This window comes from Mastigoproctus giganteus, chromosome 5, assembly GCF_048544385.1.
Source record: "Mastigoproctus giganteus isolate SK-2022 chromosome 5, ASM4854438v1, whole genome shotgun sequence".
NCBI classification, from domain to species: Eukaryota; Metazoa; Arthropoda; class Arachnida; order Uropygi; family Thelyphonidae; genus Mastigoproctus; species Mastigoproctus giganteus.
Window position 1 is genome coordinate 14773652 of NC_143579.1, and position 17950 is coordinate 14791601.

The 17950-nt window shown below is 36.9% G+C and overlaps 1 protein-coding gene across 1 annotated transcript in view; it reads left to right on the forward strand.

Moving 5' to 3' along the window:
* The first annotated feature begins 11178 nt into the window (after positions 1 to 11178).
* Positions 11179 to 17950, forward strand: part of LOC150085192 (ATP-dependent RNA helicase DDX19A-like) — a 51048-nt gene continuing 44276 nt past the window's right edge. The window contains exons 1-3 of the mRNA XM_090373861.1: positions 11179 to 11309; positions 11665 to 11757; positions 17218 to 17320. Of these exons, the coding sequence (XP_090229987.1) occupies positions 11197 to 11309; positions 11665 to 11757; positions 17218 to 17320 (309 nt within the window). The 5' untranslated portion in view covers positions 11179 to 11196. The remainder of the gene's footprint in view (positions 11310 to 11664; positions 11758 to 17217; positions 17321 to 17950) is intronic.

The following is a 17950-nucleotide window of genomic DNA, read 5'->3' on the forward strand; positions in this document are numbered from 1 at the left end:
GGGACTCAACATGAATAACATACTGCAGGATACTAGCATGGAAATACAGCCATGGCAAATACCCACGATACATATTATAAAATACTATCATAAATTGAGAAAGAATAATCTTCCAGATATTAACATCAGACAATTACATCTGGTCCACTCCAGTCAGTTTGGAAGTTATTAGCATTTAGCATTAGCATTAGTAGAGGCATATGATGCAAGAAAGCAAGCTTATTCAGCATCAGCCAAAAAAAAAAAAAAAAAAAAAAACCACACCACTCCCATTTCACCCCTCCGTTCGTTCGAAATACCTGTCCAGTTGAGCCTTAAATTTGTTTAGGCTATCAACTTCAACAACAAATGATGGAAATCGGTTCCACCAACCAACCACCCGCTGGCCAAAGGCAAATTTCCGCACATCTATCCGACATCCGTCCTTCCTCAATTTGAATTTATGCCCTCTGAGGTGATTATTCTGAGCAAGAGGAAGAATCCCATTGGCATTGAGCATGCTCAAACCATTCAAAGCCTTATACACCTCTATCAGATCACCTCGCCGGTGCCTAGTCTCCTGACTCTGTAATTTGCAAAATTTAAGCCTTTCTTCGTAAGAGCAACCCATATTCCATTCACTAATCTTGTTGCCCTTCTCTGTACCCGTTCCAGCAGCTCTACATCCTTCTTGAAATGAGGCTTCCAGACCTGTATACAGTACTCAAGATGTGGCCTAACCATTGCCTTATACAAGGGAATAATCACCTCCTTATCCCTGCTAGAAATATTCCTGTATATCATTGACAAGACACCATGGGCTACTCTTGCAGCTCGTCTGCACTGCTCAGAGAACTTCATATCTGCCTGCACAATTACCCCCAGGTCCTTTTCATTCTCCACCACTGTCAGTGTAGTACCGCAGAGTTGATACGTTGCTCTGGGGTTACTGTTTCCCATATGTAGTACTTTACATTTGTCAATGTTAAACTTCATTTGCCACCTCTCAGCCCATCTGTTCAACCTTTCCAGATCCTGTTGCAGCAGCATAACGTCAGTAGTGTCCTTAACAACCCTGCCAACCTTTGTATCATCTGCAAACTTGGACATTAAACTTGATATACCATCATTAATATCATTCATAAACACCGAAAACAACAACGGACCCAACACTGAACCCTGAGGAACTCCACTAATAACATTAGTCCACGTTGAGCAGTGTCCATTGATTACCACTCTCTGTCTTCTGCCACTCAACCATCCCCTTATCCATAGCAGCAATTTGCCTCCAATGCCACACTGCTCCAATTTGTGCAGCAGTCTTCCATGTGCAACAGTACCAAAAGCCTTTCTAAGATCCAAATATATAATATCAAAGTTATTCCCTGCATCCAGTTCTTTTGTGACTACATCATAGTATCCAATCAAATTGGTCAGGCAAGACCTGCCCTTAACAAAACCATGCTGCGTCTGAGCTATAACTGAATTCTTGTCTAGATGATCCTGCAGTGCTTCTTTAACCAGTGCCTCCATTAATTTTCCTGGAACAGAAGTTAAACTAACAGGTCTATAATTACTTGTGTCAGCCTTTGATCCTCCTTTGTGAATTGGGGTTACATTTGCACATCTCCAGTCTATGGGTACCTCCCCTGAGTCCAAAGAAGCTCTCATAATTATGGCTAGGGGTTTGCTTACTTCCTTTGCTGCCTCCTTTAATATAACTGGATAGATCCCATCCACCCCAGGTGCCTTTTTTATGTTTATCCTCAACAATCTCTCCTCCACTTTCCTCTCAGTTATTATAAAATCATCTAGCTCACTGCCAATGTCTACTTTACCTACGTCATTCTCCTTCTTGAATAACTCCTCATGTGTGAATGTAGATGCAAAATACTCGTTTAGATTGTTAGCCACCTGAGCAGGATCCTCAACTGTTGAACCATCAATATCCAGTGGACCAATCTGATTCATCCCTTTCCTTCTAGAGCTTACATAGGTAAAGAACTCTTTTCTGTTTTTCTTTGCATCCTTTGCCAAGAATTTCTCATAATCTGACTTTGCCAGCCTAATCTCCTTTGTGACTTGGTTATAGACCAGCTTATATCTATTATAGGCTTCCATGTCGGCCATTAATTTGTATTTATTCCATGCATTTTTCTTCTCTGCCACATGTCTCATTAGTTCATCTGACAACCATTTAGGCCTAAACCTTGAACAATATTTCTTAGTTGGTATGTAAAGCCTGGTAGCTTCCAAGATTAGTTCCTTGAATGCTTCCCATTTTGAGTTTGCTGTTGGTAACATCATCAGTTGGTCCCACTGTATAGAATTTAAATACTGTCTCAGACCATCATAGTTGCCTTTACGAAAACAAAAACCCTTCCCTTTACCTCTGATGGTAGTTACCTCCTTGAGTAAATCCCACTTCAACACACTGTGATCACTGCCACCTAGTGGTTCATTTATCTGCAGGTTCTTAATGCATGAAGAATCACTACTGATAATCAGATCAAGAGTATTGCTCCCTCTTGTTGCCTCACGAACATGCTGATGTAGAAAACAATCATCCAATAATTCCACAAAAGCCTGGATAGTGCGTGAGTGACCAACCCACAAATTCCAGTCAATATCTGGGAAATTAAAATCCCCCATTATAAGACACTCTGATTTACTGGCCCACTCCATTTCCCTGTACAATATCTTATTATACTCATCAGAGTCATTAGGCCTATAGCACACTCCTACTATCAATTTTGATTTCCCTATGCTTATGTCACACCAAACTGACTCGACACAGCCCTGTCCATCGATGTCGACTGGCTTCACTTCCTTGGATTTTATGTGTTTCTTTACTAATAGCATAACCCCTCCTCCCCTCCTGTCCTGTCTATCCTTTCTATACACATTGTATTCCCCAAATTCCAGTTCCGCATTCCTTATATCTGTGTGACACCATGTCTCTGATATCCGAACAATATCTGACTTTGATTTTTTGAGCAATACCTCAAATTCATCAAATTTATTTACCAAACTCCTAGCATTGGTGTACACGCAAGTATGCATGCACCTGTTTCTATTCTTAGCTACCCTAACACAACCCATGTGTTTACTTGTACCGCAATGACTCCCAGCAGTCTCTGAAATATCCTGCATCTTGTGTTTCAGGCTTCTGCTCATTTCAATAGAAGCAGTGCAAGAATCACATCCACCTCTGCCAGTGGCTACTGTTAATCTATTAGTCCTTGTATCCCCACCAACTAGCAGTTTTCCGACCCACCTAACACTGCCTCGACAGCATCAGCAAAAATTCTTGCACCCTTTCTATTTAAGTGTATCCCATCCCTGTAGAAGCAGTCTCTCCTGTTAACAAGTACAGACCAGGCTGAAAAAAATTCTACCCCTTGAGCCTTGCACAATCCCTCTAGGGCCGAATTGATCAAGAAGGCTCTCATCATATACTCCCTCCTATCGTGTCTGGGCAGTATTGCAGACACTTTCAAATTCAACCCTAATTCATGGCTTTTTTTTCAACAGTGACCTGTACTTGCTAAGTAATTCCGCTGGTCTCCTACTTTTAATATCATTTGTGCCAACGTGTACAACTATATCACCTTTTGTGCCCTTAAAAGATGATATCCGCTCTACAACGTCATCAACCTTTGCCCCTGGCAGACATACCCTGGTCCTATTCCACCTATCATTTTTACAACGCATGTTCCCCATTTCCCTAACAATAGAGTCACCAGCAACTACTAGTTCCTGTGGGACCAGCGCATTCTGCCTAGGGGGCTGTCTCTGTGTTGCAAGATGACCAAGTGCAAGCTCTGGTGTTGTTGTGGGCAGCTGAGAGCTTGATGGGCCCCTCAATTTATTTCCTTCGAGGGCATCCACCCTGTCCTTCAAGCTCTCATAAAGGCCCATAACAACGCCGAGTTGTCGCCTGATTTCCTTGCACTCCTTACATCGTACACACACAAAGACATCCCCCTTGGCAGTATCATGTCCCGTACCCGACTGCTCCGCAAACATCAAGCAAACAGTGCATTTTAAAAGACTGTGATTCAGAGGGCAACTGCCCCCCTCAGTTCTCCCCTGAGCCACAGCACTCCCATTAGCTTGAGCCCTCTGAATGTACAGCTTATGTACAGCTATATACAGATGGATCCAAGACTGTCAGTAAAGTTGGTACAACTGTAGTCCTGCCAGATACTATCATCACCAAACAGCTCCCCTCAGAATGTAGTAATTATACTGCTGAGTTATATGGTTTCCTATTAGCCCTGGAGAAAATAAAAGAAGCCTCATGTACTCAATCCATAATATAACCGATTCATTGTGCTGTGAATTGTATGCAATGTAAATGCTCCAGCAGTCATCCTCTGGTACAGCTAACCTGTATTCAATTAATGGGAAGTCGTACACGTGGTTACTTCATAATTTTTTGTTGAATTCCTGGACACTGGAATCCCAGGAAATGAATAGGCAGATTTAGCTGCCAAAAATGCTTGAAATCCGATCTCACCCAATTTCAGGACACCTTATGTTGACTGTAAACGCATTATACAGCAGACCTCTAAAGAACAGTAAAGCATATCGTTATAGAATTCCCACTATATCTAAGAGAACGAAAAACTGCTTTATCCTTACTTTTCAAAAATTGCAATCAATTAACACTATAGAATGTTCTAGGGGATCATCAGGATATGAATGACGTTTTTGATTTTTCTAAAATCAATTGATAAATATCACCTTATCTGAACTGTTATCAGAATCAAAACCAACAAGAAAGATATACTAGTCAGAAATCGGTGCATTATAGCCACAGTTGCTGATGCACCAACAAATCCAAGAACAACAGCAGCATTAAGAATTTACAGATAAAGGAACCACTAGGTGGCAGTGATCACAGTGTACTGATGTGGGATTTACTTAAAGATGTAACTAGCATCGGGGTAAAGGGAAGGGTTTTTGCCTTCATAAAGGCGACTACAGTGATCTCAGATTTTTTAAGTTCTATACAGTGAGACCAACTGATCATGTTACCAACAGTAAATTTTAAATGGGAAGCATTCAAGGAAGTAATTTTGGAAGCTACTAGGCTTTTTGTTCCAACTAAGAAATAATTTTCTAGGTTTAGGCCCAAATGGATGTCAGATGAACCAATGAGACTTGTGGCAGAGAAGAAAAATGCATGGGATGCACATAAATTGTCAGGTGACACAGAAGCCTATGGTAGATACAATCTAGTCTGTAGTCAAGTCACAAAGGAGGTTAGACAAGCGAAGGCAGATTATGAAAAATCTTTGGCAAAGGATGCAAAGAAAAACAGCAAAGACTTCTGTACTTATATAACCTCTAAAAAAGAAAGGGGATGAATCAGATTGGTCCACTTGATATCAGTGTTTTGACTGTAGATGATCATTCTCAGATAGCTGCCAAACTAAATGAATATTTTGCATCTACATTCACACATGAGGAGTTATTCAAGGAGGAGAGAGCCAGATGTAATGATTTTGTAATGACTGAGAGCAAAGTGGAGGAGAAATTGTTGAAGTTAAACATAAGAAAGGCACCTGGGGTAGATGGGATCTATCCAGTTATATTAAAGAAGGTGGCAAAGGAAGTAAGCAAACCCTTAGCCATAATTATGAGAGCATCCTTGGACCTGGGGGAAGAACCCACGGACTGGAGATGTTGCAGTGTATCTCTAATTCACCAAAGGGGATCAAAGGGTGACACGAGTAATTACAGACCTGTTAATTTGACTTCTGTTCCAGGGAAAATAATGGATTCACTAGTTAAAGCAGCATTGCAGGAACATCTCGACAAGACAGCAATAATAATTCAGACACAGCATGGGTTTGTCAAAGGGAAGTCTTCTCTGACCAATTTGATTGGATACTATGATATGGTCACAAAGGAACTGGATGAAAAAAAATAATTTTGATATCACGTACTTGGATTTCAGGAAAGCTTTTGATACTGTTGCACACGGAAGACTACTGTACAAATTGCAGCAGTATGGCATTAAGGGCAAGTTGCTACAATGGATAAAAGGATGGTTGAGTGGGAAAAGACAGAGCATGGTAATCAATGGGTACTGCTCTACATGGAATAATGTTATTAGTGTTGTCCCTCAGGGTTCGGTGTTCGGGCCCATTGTTGTTTTGTATATTTATCAGTAATATTGATGAAGGTATATCAAGCGTAATGTCAAAGTTTGCAGATGATAAAAAGGTTGGTAGGGTTGTTAATAACAGTAATGACAGTATGCTGCTGCAATGGTATCTGGAAAAGTAGGGTAGATTGGTTGAGAAGTTGAAACTGAAGTTTAACATTGACAAATGCAAAGTACTGCATATGGGTAGTAGTAACTCAAAGAAAAGTACCAACTATGTGGTGTTACACTCAGGGTAGTAGAGAATGAAAGAAACCGAGGGTTATTGTGCAGTGAGATATGAAATTTACTGAGCAGTGCAGACAGGCTGCCAAAGTAGGTCATGGGGTCTTGTCAATGATATATGGGAATTTTGCGAGCAGGGATAAGGAGGTGGTTATCCTGTTGTATAAGGCAATGGTCTGGCCACACCTTCAGTACTGTACAGGTCTGGAAGCCTCATTTTAGGAAAGATGTAGAGTTGCTAGAATGAGTACAGAGAAGGGCAACAAGACTGAAGGGAACAAAGGGGTGCTCTTAAAAAGAAAAGCTTAAGTTCTGAAAATTGCAGCTTCTGGAGACTAGGCACCTGCAAGGTGATCTGATTGAAGTATATAAGGCCTTGAATGAATTGAGCAGGCTTAATGCTGATGGGATTCTTCCTCTTGCTCAGATTACAAACCTGAGGGGGCTTATATTCAAACTGAGGAAAGACAGTTGTAGAATAGATGTACAGAAGTTTGCCTTTAGCCAATGGGTAGTTGATTGCTGGAACAAACTTCCATTTGTTGTTATGGGAGTTGATAGCTTAAATAAATTCAAGGCAGAACTAGACAAACATTTGGAATGAATGGATCAGTAAAATGGAAGGGGTTTTTTTTTTTTTTTTTTGGCTGATGCTGTATAAGCTTGCTTTCTTGCATCATGTGCCTCTACTAATGCTAACAACAGATGGAAGAATCAAGCAGACCAGTGTAATTCATCCCTTTCCTTCTAGAGTTTACACGTAATTTATATTTCTAGTGTGGAGAAGTCTTTGCTATTTTTCTTTCCATTCTTTTTGAGTGACTTCTCTCAATCTGCTTCAGCTTGCCTAACCTATTTTGTGATTTAATTGCAGATTAGTTTATACCTTAGGTATCCCATGCATTTTAGTATAAAATACCTTAGAACTAAGAAATACTATTCAACTAAGAAATACCTAAATGGATGTCAGATGAATTAATGAGGCTAGTGGCAGAGAAGAAGAATGTATGGGATGCATATAAACTATCAGGCGACACAGAAGCCTATGGCAGGTATAAACTAGTCTAATCAAGTCACAAAGGAGGTTTGGCAGGCAAAGGCAGATTATGAGAAATCTTTGGCAAAGGATGCAAAGAAAAACAGCAAAAGGTTCTTTACTTATGTAAACTCTAGAAGGAAAGTGATGAATCAGATTGGACCGCTTAACATAGGTGGGTTGACTATTGATGATCATGCTCAGGTAGCTGATAAACTGAATGAGTATTTTGCATCTACATTCACAGGTGAGGAGTTATTCAATGAGGGTTGTGCCAGAAGTTTATCAAATGTTAACAGGAAGCTAAGTGATTTTGTAATAACTGAGAGCAAAGTGGAGGAGAAATTGAAGTTAAACATAAGGAAGGCACGTGGGGTGGACGGGATCTATCCAGTTATATTAAAAGAGACAGCAGAGGAAGTAAGCAAACCCTTAGCCATAATTATGAGAACTTCCTTGGACTCAAGGGAGGTCCCCATGGACTGGGGGTATGCAAATGTATCACCAATTCACAAAGAAGGTTCAAAAGGTGACAAGTAACTACAGACCTGTTAGTTTAACTTGTGTTCTGGGGAAAATAATGGAATCACTGGTTAAAGAAGCATTGCAGGATAATCTAGACAAGACTGCAGTAATAGTTAAGACACAGCATGGTTTGTCAAAGGCAGGTCTTGTCTGACCAATTTGATTGGTTACTATGATGTGGTCACAAAGGAACTGAATGCCAAAAATAATTTTGATATCATATACTTGGATTTCAGGAAAGCTTTTGATACTGTTGCACATGGAAGACTGCTGTACAAATTGGAGAGGTATGGCATCAAGGGTAAGCTCCTACAATGGATAAAGGGATGGTTGAGTGGGAGACAACAGAGAGTGGTAATCAATGGACACTGCTCTTTGTGGACAAATGTTATTAATGGAGTGCCCCAGGGTTCGGTGTTGGGTCCATTGTTGTTTTGCATATTTATCAATGATATTGATGAAGGTATATCAGGTTTAATGTTCAAGTTTACAGATGATACAAAGGTTGGCAGGGTTGTTAATGAAGTATGCTATTCCAACTGGATCTAGATAAGTTGGGAAAATGGGCTGAGAAGTGACAACTGCAGTTTAACATTGACAAATGCAAAGTACTGCATATGGGTAGCAATAACCAAAGAGAAATGTACCAACTGGGTGGTACTAAACTCAGGAAAGTGAAAAAGACCTGGGGTAATTGTGCAGCCAAATATGAAGTTCACTGAGCAGTGCAGACGGGCTGCCAGGCAGGTCGTGGAGTCTTGTCAATGATATATAGGAATTTTGCTAGCAGGGACGGGGAAGTGATAATCCCATTATACAAGGCAATGGTCAGGCCACACCTAGAGTACTGTGTACAAATCTGAAGGCCTCATTTTAGGAAGGATGTAGAGTTGCTAGAATGAGTACAAAGAAGGGCAACAAGATTGGTGAGGGGAACAAAGGAGTGCTCTTACCAAGAAAGGCTTAAGTTCTGCAAATTGCAGCACCCTGAGAGTAGACTTGTGTGAGTTGAACAAGCTGAATGCTGATGGGATTCTTTGTCTTGCTCAGACTAAGAACCTGAGGGGGCACAGTTTCAAATTGAGGAAAGATAGTTGTAGAATAGATGTGCGGAAATTTGCCTTTAGCCAGCAGGTAGTTGATTGGTGGAACAGGCTTCCATCTTTTGTTGTGGAAGCTAATAGCCTAAATAAATTTAAGGCTGAGCTGGACAAGCATTTGAAACGAATGGAGGGATGAAATGGGAGGGTTTTTTTGGCTGATGCTGCATAAGCTTGCTTTCTTGTATCATATGCCTTTAGTAATGCTAATTTTTCTTCTCTGCAACATGCTCCATCAATTCATCTGACATCCATTTAAGTCTAAACCTTGAATGGTATTTCTGAGTTGGTATAAAAAAGCTTAGTAGTTCCTATATTTGCTTCTTTGAAGCTTCCCATTTAGAAGGTTTTTAGTGGAATGACAATCCACCATGTAAAGGGTACACCTTCATGGAGAGATCAGGTTTTGATTCTCAGTTTCTCATATTGCATTAAACCAAGTGGATAAGAGGAGAGTTTTGTAAAGTATATGAAGCATTGGTAATATCATCGATTGGTTCCATTAAATAGATTTTAAGAACTCTCCAAGAATGTTGTAGTTACTTTTATGAAAGCTAATGCTTTTCCCTGGACAATAGTTACATCTTTAAGTAAATCTCACCTAAATTCTACATATTTTGTACAAGCTGCCTTGATAGAATAAGAAGCCACTTCGATTTGGCTTATATGAACATTTACTAAAATTGTAATTTTTTACACATTTTTATAACAGTTCTGACTCTAGATGGCATAACACAATAAAAATAAACAGCATCACAGTTTTATATTGGAAGTATGTTACCTAAATTTGGAACTGAAAACACATCAGCATGTAAGCTTATTTCCATAAAAATAATATTAGAAATTGCTTGTTATTGATGGGGCTCTGGACTCATTGTTGCAACATAACTCACAAATTAACTTAGTAGATATTATTTTGATCATAAATTCAGACATGAAGGATTTTTTAATTTCTGCTTATTTCTTGATACAGTTAAAAACTTTCTCCAAAGGAATCTTTTAAGCATCCAATTGCTCGGCAAATTTTCAAAAGTGTGGAATTTAAAATGCCACTATTTCAGTTCTTCAAATAGGCCTCTGGGGTTGGGTATACTCATACTATGATTTTTAGTGTTTCTCACCAACCATGGAATAAAACGAAAGACGAAAAACCCAAATTTTTTAAAATATTTAATATTTACAATAAATTTATTTACAAACAAAATACCATATTACTGATAGTAATTTTAAAATAAGACAACTGTGATATACAGGATAATAAAATACCGAATTTAAAATGCAATAAAATATACTGGTTAAAAGCGCTAAAATACTAACTGAAGCTTTCAAAGGCTTCTGCCTTCTTTCTCAACAGCGTTGAGAAAGAAGGCAGAAGCCTTTTATCCTGTATATCACAGTTGTCTTATTTTAAAATTACTATCAGTAATATGGTATTTTGTTTGTAAATAAATTTATTGTAAATATTAAATATTTTAAAAAATTTGGGTTTTTCGTCTTTCGTTTTATTCCATGGTTGGTGAGAAACACTAAAAATCATAGTATGCCACTATTTCAGTTAGACTGGTAATGACATCTATGCTAAGTGATTTTCTGACATTCCTTATATCCTTTAAATTAAGCTCTCCATTTGTTTAGCTACGGTCTGCATGAGGAAAGCTCTTAACTTTAGTATTTCAGTTGGTTTTTAGTGGAATGACAGTCCACCATGTAAAGGGTACACCTTCATGGAGAGATCAGGTTTTGGTTCTCAGTTTCTCATACTGCATTAAACCAAGTGGATAAGAGGAGAGTTTTGTAAAGTATATGAAGCATTGGCCGAATTAAGATTAATCTACACAATATATAAAGTATGATGATTTCATATGTCTGCGTGTATATTTTGAATCTATTATTAATGCTTATAAGATTTTGATGTACAATAAGGAAATTGAATTGTTCCTAATGATTTGTTTTAGAGTACAGTAACTTTTTCAAAAATATAGAACTGCTCATGAGATTGTTTTCATAAAATTGAGCATCCTTGCACAAATTTAAATATTTAATCATGCATCTCTGAGTGGTTAGTAAGTAATAATAAGTTCACTGTTGATATCCATAATTTTAAATACTAATTGTTTTTATTCATAGAACTTGATACATCTCAGATTTCGCTGATGAAAAAGCTGCTTAATTCAAAACTTGTAGAATCAAGACACACGTTGGAAGTTCAACGTAATGATCCCAATTCTCCATTATATTCAGTTAAATCATTTGAGGAACTTAAATTGTAAGTAAGTAAAAAAAAAAATGTTATATATACTAATATAATAAATTGTGCTAATAAATAAGCCAAATCATAATGTTGAAGTAAATCTGTACTTGATTCATTCATTAGCAATTGTATGTGATATTTTGAAAATGTGAATGGAGGAACAATCTATCATCATAATCGAGGGGGGGGGGGAGAGAGAGAGATGGCTATTTGATTGCAAAATATTAGATTACATGAAAGAATGGGTAGTTTAAACTCTAGGACAATGTCAACATCAAGAAAAAGTTAACTTTATTATTTAAAGAATAAGTATTGTTGTTAAATTTATATGAAGAATGTCAAGTATTTTAAATGTAATTTCTTCTTGTAGGCAACCTGAACTGTTGCAAGGAATTTTTGCAATGGGATTCAATTTTCCATCAAGGATTCAAGAAACTGCCCTTCCTGCGTTGATTGCTGATCCGTAAGTTCTTAAATTTGAAGCATGATTTGACTCGAGATAATTTTAAGTAATTTTGCTTCAATATTGTGTATTCATTTGCCTAGAGTATTTCACATTCACTCTGTTCATCAACATCCAATAAAAAGTAATTTGTTGGTTTTTTTTTTTTTTTTCTATTATAAAATAATTTATTGTCATTAATTTACCTACTTATGACAATTTTTAGTTTTATATTATATTGTCTTTTCTTTTAATTTAATTTTATTTTTATAATGTGAATGGCATAAATAAACGTCACTTTTATATAACTGTGCCAGTTAATTCATTCAGTTTGTAAATGAACATTTAAAAATAGTTGAAATAGTATATGAAAAACACAATCCATGCACACTAATTCTACATAACTAGCAAGCAGTGTGAAATCAGTTGGGAGAAAAGATGTTTGAATAGCTCCCATTTCAGGTTTTTAACCTTATTTCAGCAAATTGCTTCAGAAAAGCCTGAAATCAAGTTTGGAGACAAGTTTGCTGTTTTTGTTTGCCGTTGTCTTGTTCTGAGATTCTTGTTAACAGCAATTGGCAACTTAATTTAACATTTTAAAATCAAATGTTGGATATAAAGTTAATTCCTAACATTTAATGATTTTAGAAAATCTGCTATAATATAGCCTTGTATCAAAAAAAAGAATAATTTAAAGCATGACCCTCTACTTTAAGCAAAGATAGAACGCTTCCTCTCAAAAGGTGATCTACAGCAACAGTCCAAAGTTGCAACCAAGAAAAGATTGATAGAAACCACTAAGCTGCCAAAAGATAACGATAAAACTGAAGTGTAATTACCTATTCATAGATTATGGAACAAAACAATTTACATATGTTCATACCCTGCATGTGATTTTTTTTTTTTTTTAAAGCATATACTATACGTTTTTCTCACTTCACAATTAGTACATCTTGAGAAATTTACTTATGTCTTTATAATAGCAGTAGGCATGTGTTATTTTGCTGCAGAGTTTTATTGTGCAAGCCTATTAGTTCAACTTTTAAACAAAAGTTGAAGTGTGTTAAGTATAGGCAGTTCTCACTTTATGAGTTCCAGGGTTTACGAGTTTTTTTCCCCCAAGTATCAACAAAATCAAAAATATGAACATTAATTGCAAAAAATGAATGTTAAACATTCATAAATACTGCATTCCAAACCACGTGCATAGCTATACAATACAGTGTACCCTACTTTACGATATTAATGAATTCCAGAGACACCACTGTATCTTTAAAATGTTATATACAAAATGTGTTATATATATAATATACAAAATATCTTATATACAAAAGACTAGGCACTGGCAAGGTGATCTGATAGAGGTGTATAAAGCCTTGAATGGTTTGAGCATGCTCACTGCTGATGGGATTCTTCCTCTTGCTCAGAATAATCACCTGAGAGGGCATAAATTCAAATTGAGGAAAGACAGATGTAGGATAGATGTGCATAAATTTGCCTTTAGCCAGCAGGTAAAGGCAAATTTCTGCACATTCCGGTTGGTGGAACAGACTTCCATCCCTTGTTGTGGAAGTTGATAGCCTAAAGAAATTTAAGGCTCAGCCGGTATTTCGAATGAACGGAGGGGTGAAATGGGAGTGTTTTTTTTTTTTTTTTTGGCTGATGCTGCATAAGCTTGCTTTCTTGCTTCCTATGCCTATGCTAATGCTAAATATCGTAATGTGAACCCAATGACACTGTTTTTTGGTAATTCGTTTCAACATCTCTGAAGTTGAAATTTTCGCTGTATAACAGCTATTTATCTCTCTAAAATGTCATTTTTAAGGTCAGGAGTGGGACCTAAAGGCCATATAAAAGGTTGTGAGCATGGTTTGGTAAATTGTATTAGTTACCAATTCGAATCATTAAAATGCACTACACGTTCATCGTTATCATATGTTCCATTATAAGAATCAATTTTAAATGCCTTTGTGATATTTTTCTAAAGCACATTTCTGGAAGTCACGACCATAAAACAATAAAAACAATTTGCACTTTCCGGTTTATTGGGCTTTTCTGTACTGCAAGCAATTATAAACGAGTAGTAAACTCGATCTTCTTGCATTTGCAAAAATGCCAATCGCTGAAATTGTGTGGTTTATGTTATTATAGTGAAATGTGTTTCCCCTTTACTTCAATCAATTTTCAATTGTATAAAGAACATAAATAAATTTTCAGAAACTTCTCTTCATTCCTTTTTTTTTTTTAAGCTTCATAAACTTGTTACTCCACAAGAATCGTGTTAGTTGCAATTTGTGTGTTGCAATTTTTTAATTATAAATTTCACGATTGCATTCATAAGCATTAAAAAATGCTTATGCATACAATCATGAAATTTATAATTAAAAGAGAAGATTATCTTGAAAATAAATACCTTTTTGAAACATTTCTGAAGACGACAACTCCTTGTGCAACAAACCAACAAGTGCCGAGCCAATCATAAGTGATCAACAAGTGTGCATTTAGTCAATGACGATGAAGAATAAACATTCTTTAACATTTGTAAGTTGTAAATAATTTCTCTGTTATTATAATTTACTTGATTTTACAGGCTACGTTTTAATTTCTTTCGATAAATCAATCATCATTTAAACATAAACTAATTAATTTCATTGTTGATAACATAACCCCCTATTTTTAACATTGTCTATGGGAAATAAATTCCTGCTTTACAAGCACGCGCTAGGAACGAATTAACTCTTAAAGTCAAGAACTACCTGTATTTGCAATCACATAAGTATCTCATGATAATTATATAAACTAAATAGCCTTAATTTTTCATTTTTTGTTCTCTCATACTACCCCCAAAATGTGTTACTAACATTAGTTTGTTTGTTATTTGGTTTTTAGGAGCATTAGCAACTAAGGCCATATTGCTCCGGGATATGCGGTGGTCATTCCCTGACCTTTCCACATCCTCCGTATTTGGTGGTGACGGGCTTGAACCCCGGTCTAATCAAGAAGCGTGTGCTACGCACTGCTGCTCCTTCCCACCTGTCTACCGAGGCACCACTAACATTAGTATTAACATTAGTACTAACATTAGCCTATGCAAGGAAGCAACAAGTTTTTGCTTGCCAGCAAAAAAATAAAAAAGTAGACTAATTATGTGCTCACCTTCCCTCATATTAACTCTCCATTTGACCTTTGAATTTCTTCAGACTATATCAGCCTCAGCTACCTGCAGAGGCAATTTGTTCCACTAATCCACAACTCACTGGCTAAAAGAAAAAATATATTTTTTTATTTTAATGCATAATAACTCAACTACAAATATAGATAATTATATAAAGTGGCACTAAGGCCGATGCCATTACAAAAATAACTTTAACTTTTTCTCTTTTTCAATTAATAAAATCATTGTTTCCATGAGATGGCTGTTCCTTACCTAAAATTTGGAAGTAGTGCATGAGTGAGAAAATTTGTTGTAAAGGTGATAAACTCAACATAGTCTCCTTTGAAATCAATACACTTTTTGCCACCAATTCTGCAATTGCATTGATTCCAGCTGCAAAGAAAGTTTTTTTTTTTTTTTTTTTTTGTAACACGTTGGGCCTCCAGGAATACATCCACTGCAGCACTGACATCACTATCAGTCTGGGAAAATGAATGCCAGCCAATTTTTTTAATTAGGAAATAGGTGCAAATCTAATGGTGCTAGATCTGTGAATATGAGGAATGGTCCAAGGTTTCAAAGCTGCACTCATGCAGTATGACAATGATAGACTTGTGAGCAGGTATGTTATCCTGGTGGAAAATCCTCTGCTGAGTTTTCCCTTGGCATTTATCTTTGTTTTCATGCAAACACCTCACAAGGTATGCGTAACATGTGCCTGTGACTACCTGGCCTTTCCAACAGTAATTCACTAGCAAAACTCCATCAGCATCCCAAAAACATACCATCACTTTGCCAGTAGGAAGAATTGACTTGGTTTTATTTGGGGCTTGGTGGGGGGGGGGAAGAAGAACTGAATTTATACTGGTTCAACTGCTCCTTTGTCTCTGGCTGAAGGTGGACACATATCTCATCCATGGTCACATACCACATACTAGGAAGGAAATTTGGTGGATCTGCATTGAATTCTGGACCTGTAATTTAAAAAAAAAAAAAAAAAAAGCCTTTGTTGAAACTGTGTGAAACTTGGTAGGTTACTATTTGATTAAAGTAATCAAATTTTTGACCAAAGAGGACAGAAATGCCAACAAAATACATGAAAGTCACTAGAGTGTTTGGGAAGTATCACCCTGTTATGCTACTATTGCAAGATGGTTGGCAGAGTTCAAAAGAGGATGGGAGTTAGTTTAGGATGATTGCAGGTCTGGCCAGCCAGGCGCCTCCGTAGCCAGGTGGGAAGGAGCAGCAGTGCGTAGCACACGCTTCTTGATTAGACCGGGGTTCGAGCCCGTCACCACCAAATATGGAGGGTGCGGAAAGGTCAGGGAATGACCACCGCATATCCCGGAGCAATATGGCCTTAGTTGCTAATGCTCCTAAAAACCAAAATAACTAACTAACTAACTCTGGCCAGCCATCTGAAGCAGTCAATTCTGAAACAATTGCCATCATTGAAGAAAAAATTTTAGAAAACAGAGGAATTAAATTATGTGAACTTGAAAAAGTACTTGTTATTTCTTATGGAAGCATTTAACAATAATTTAGGAATGTCCAAATTTTGTGCAAAATGGGTTCCCAAAAACCATTCCATTCATGACAAACATCATCAAAAGAGAATATAAATTAATTCTTGCTAATCCAGATAAGTTTTTATTGCTTGGTAACTGGTGATGGAACTTGGCTACATTTTTGTGATCCTGAATCCAAATTAGAAAGCATGTATTGGTGGAAGCACAAGGGATTTCCATTCCTAAAAAACTTTAGAAATTAGCCATCAGCTGGAAGAGAGAGTGTTTGCCTCGGTTTTCTGGGACACAAAACAATTTTTGTTAATTGAATACCCAAAACCACAATAACATAGGAATATTATGTCAGAGTTTAGAGGCTGCAATTTTGCACAGACTAAAATTCATGAATGTGGATTTGAACAATTAAACCATGCTCTGTACAGTTTGCATATAGCCCCAAACTATTTGTTCAGAGCTCTATCTTTGTGAAGCTCATTTTAGAGGTGAAGAGCTAAAAATGCCCAGTTTGAAGAAATGGTTTTTATGGATTAAACTCTTTGGAGATTAAATACAATAAGTGTATTGAACTTTGGTGTAAATATATTAAAAAATAATAATTAAAAAAACCCACAGGTATCAAAATTTATGTATTTTACTCAGTTCTCAGAACTTTATGCCATCTCTCATACATCACATATAATTTCTTTGTTCATAATTCATTAACTACGAATAAATAACTATGCATTATCCCTCTTTTAACAAAATTTTTACATTTATTTCCCATATTACCATTTTTTTTCATTTTTTATTTAAAAAAAGGCCCCTGAATATGATTGCACAGTCACAAAATGGAACAGGAAAAACAGCAGCTTTTGTACTGGCCAGTCTTACTAGGATTAATAGGAATGAACAGTACCCACAGGTAATTGAATTATATGCTAAATTATATATCTCTAGTATATTCAGTATAATTAAAATGGTTTCTGTTCTGTTTTCACAAGACAAATTTGATTATTACAACAGACTGTCCCTTAAGTCTGACATCATAGAAGAAACATGGCATTTATATTTTTCTTTTAGTTGCAGTTTGCCATGGGATGTGGCTGATGGCCAGAATCAGAGAGAAGTGGTACAAAATGTTGCTACCTGAAAGTTTACCCATTGCACAAAGTTGCATCATTAGATTGGTGGCCAAGTTCAATGAAATGGGTTCTGTATTGGATAAAGAATTATCCAATACAAAGCTTCAAACTGTTGTGCCAATGGAGAAACATCAGTCATTGTCATTGCCCAATATGCCAGCAGCCCAAGAAGGTCTCTGTTGGATATTTGCTGAGGCTGGTGTGTCAAAAAGCAGAAAAAAAAATTATGAAAAACTCAGTAGTTGCACATATAAGTTGCAGTTGCTACAGAAAGTTAGTGAAGATTATCTGAACTGATAACTTCAATTTTGTGAGAGAAACTGTGAAGCTGTTGAAGCAACATCCTGACCAAAAACATCTTGACCTTTCATTGACTTTTTGAGTGATGAAGCATATTTTTATTTCTTTGG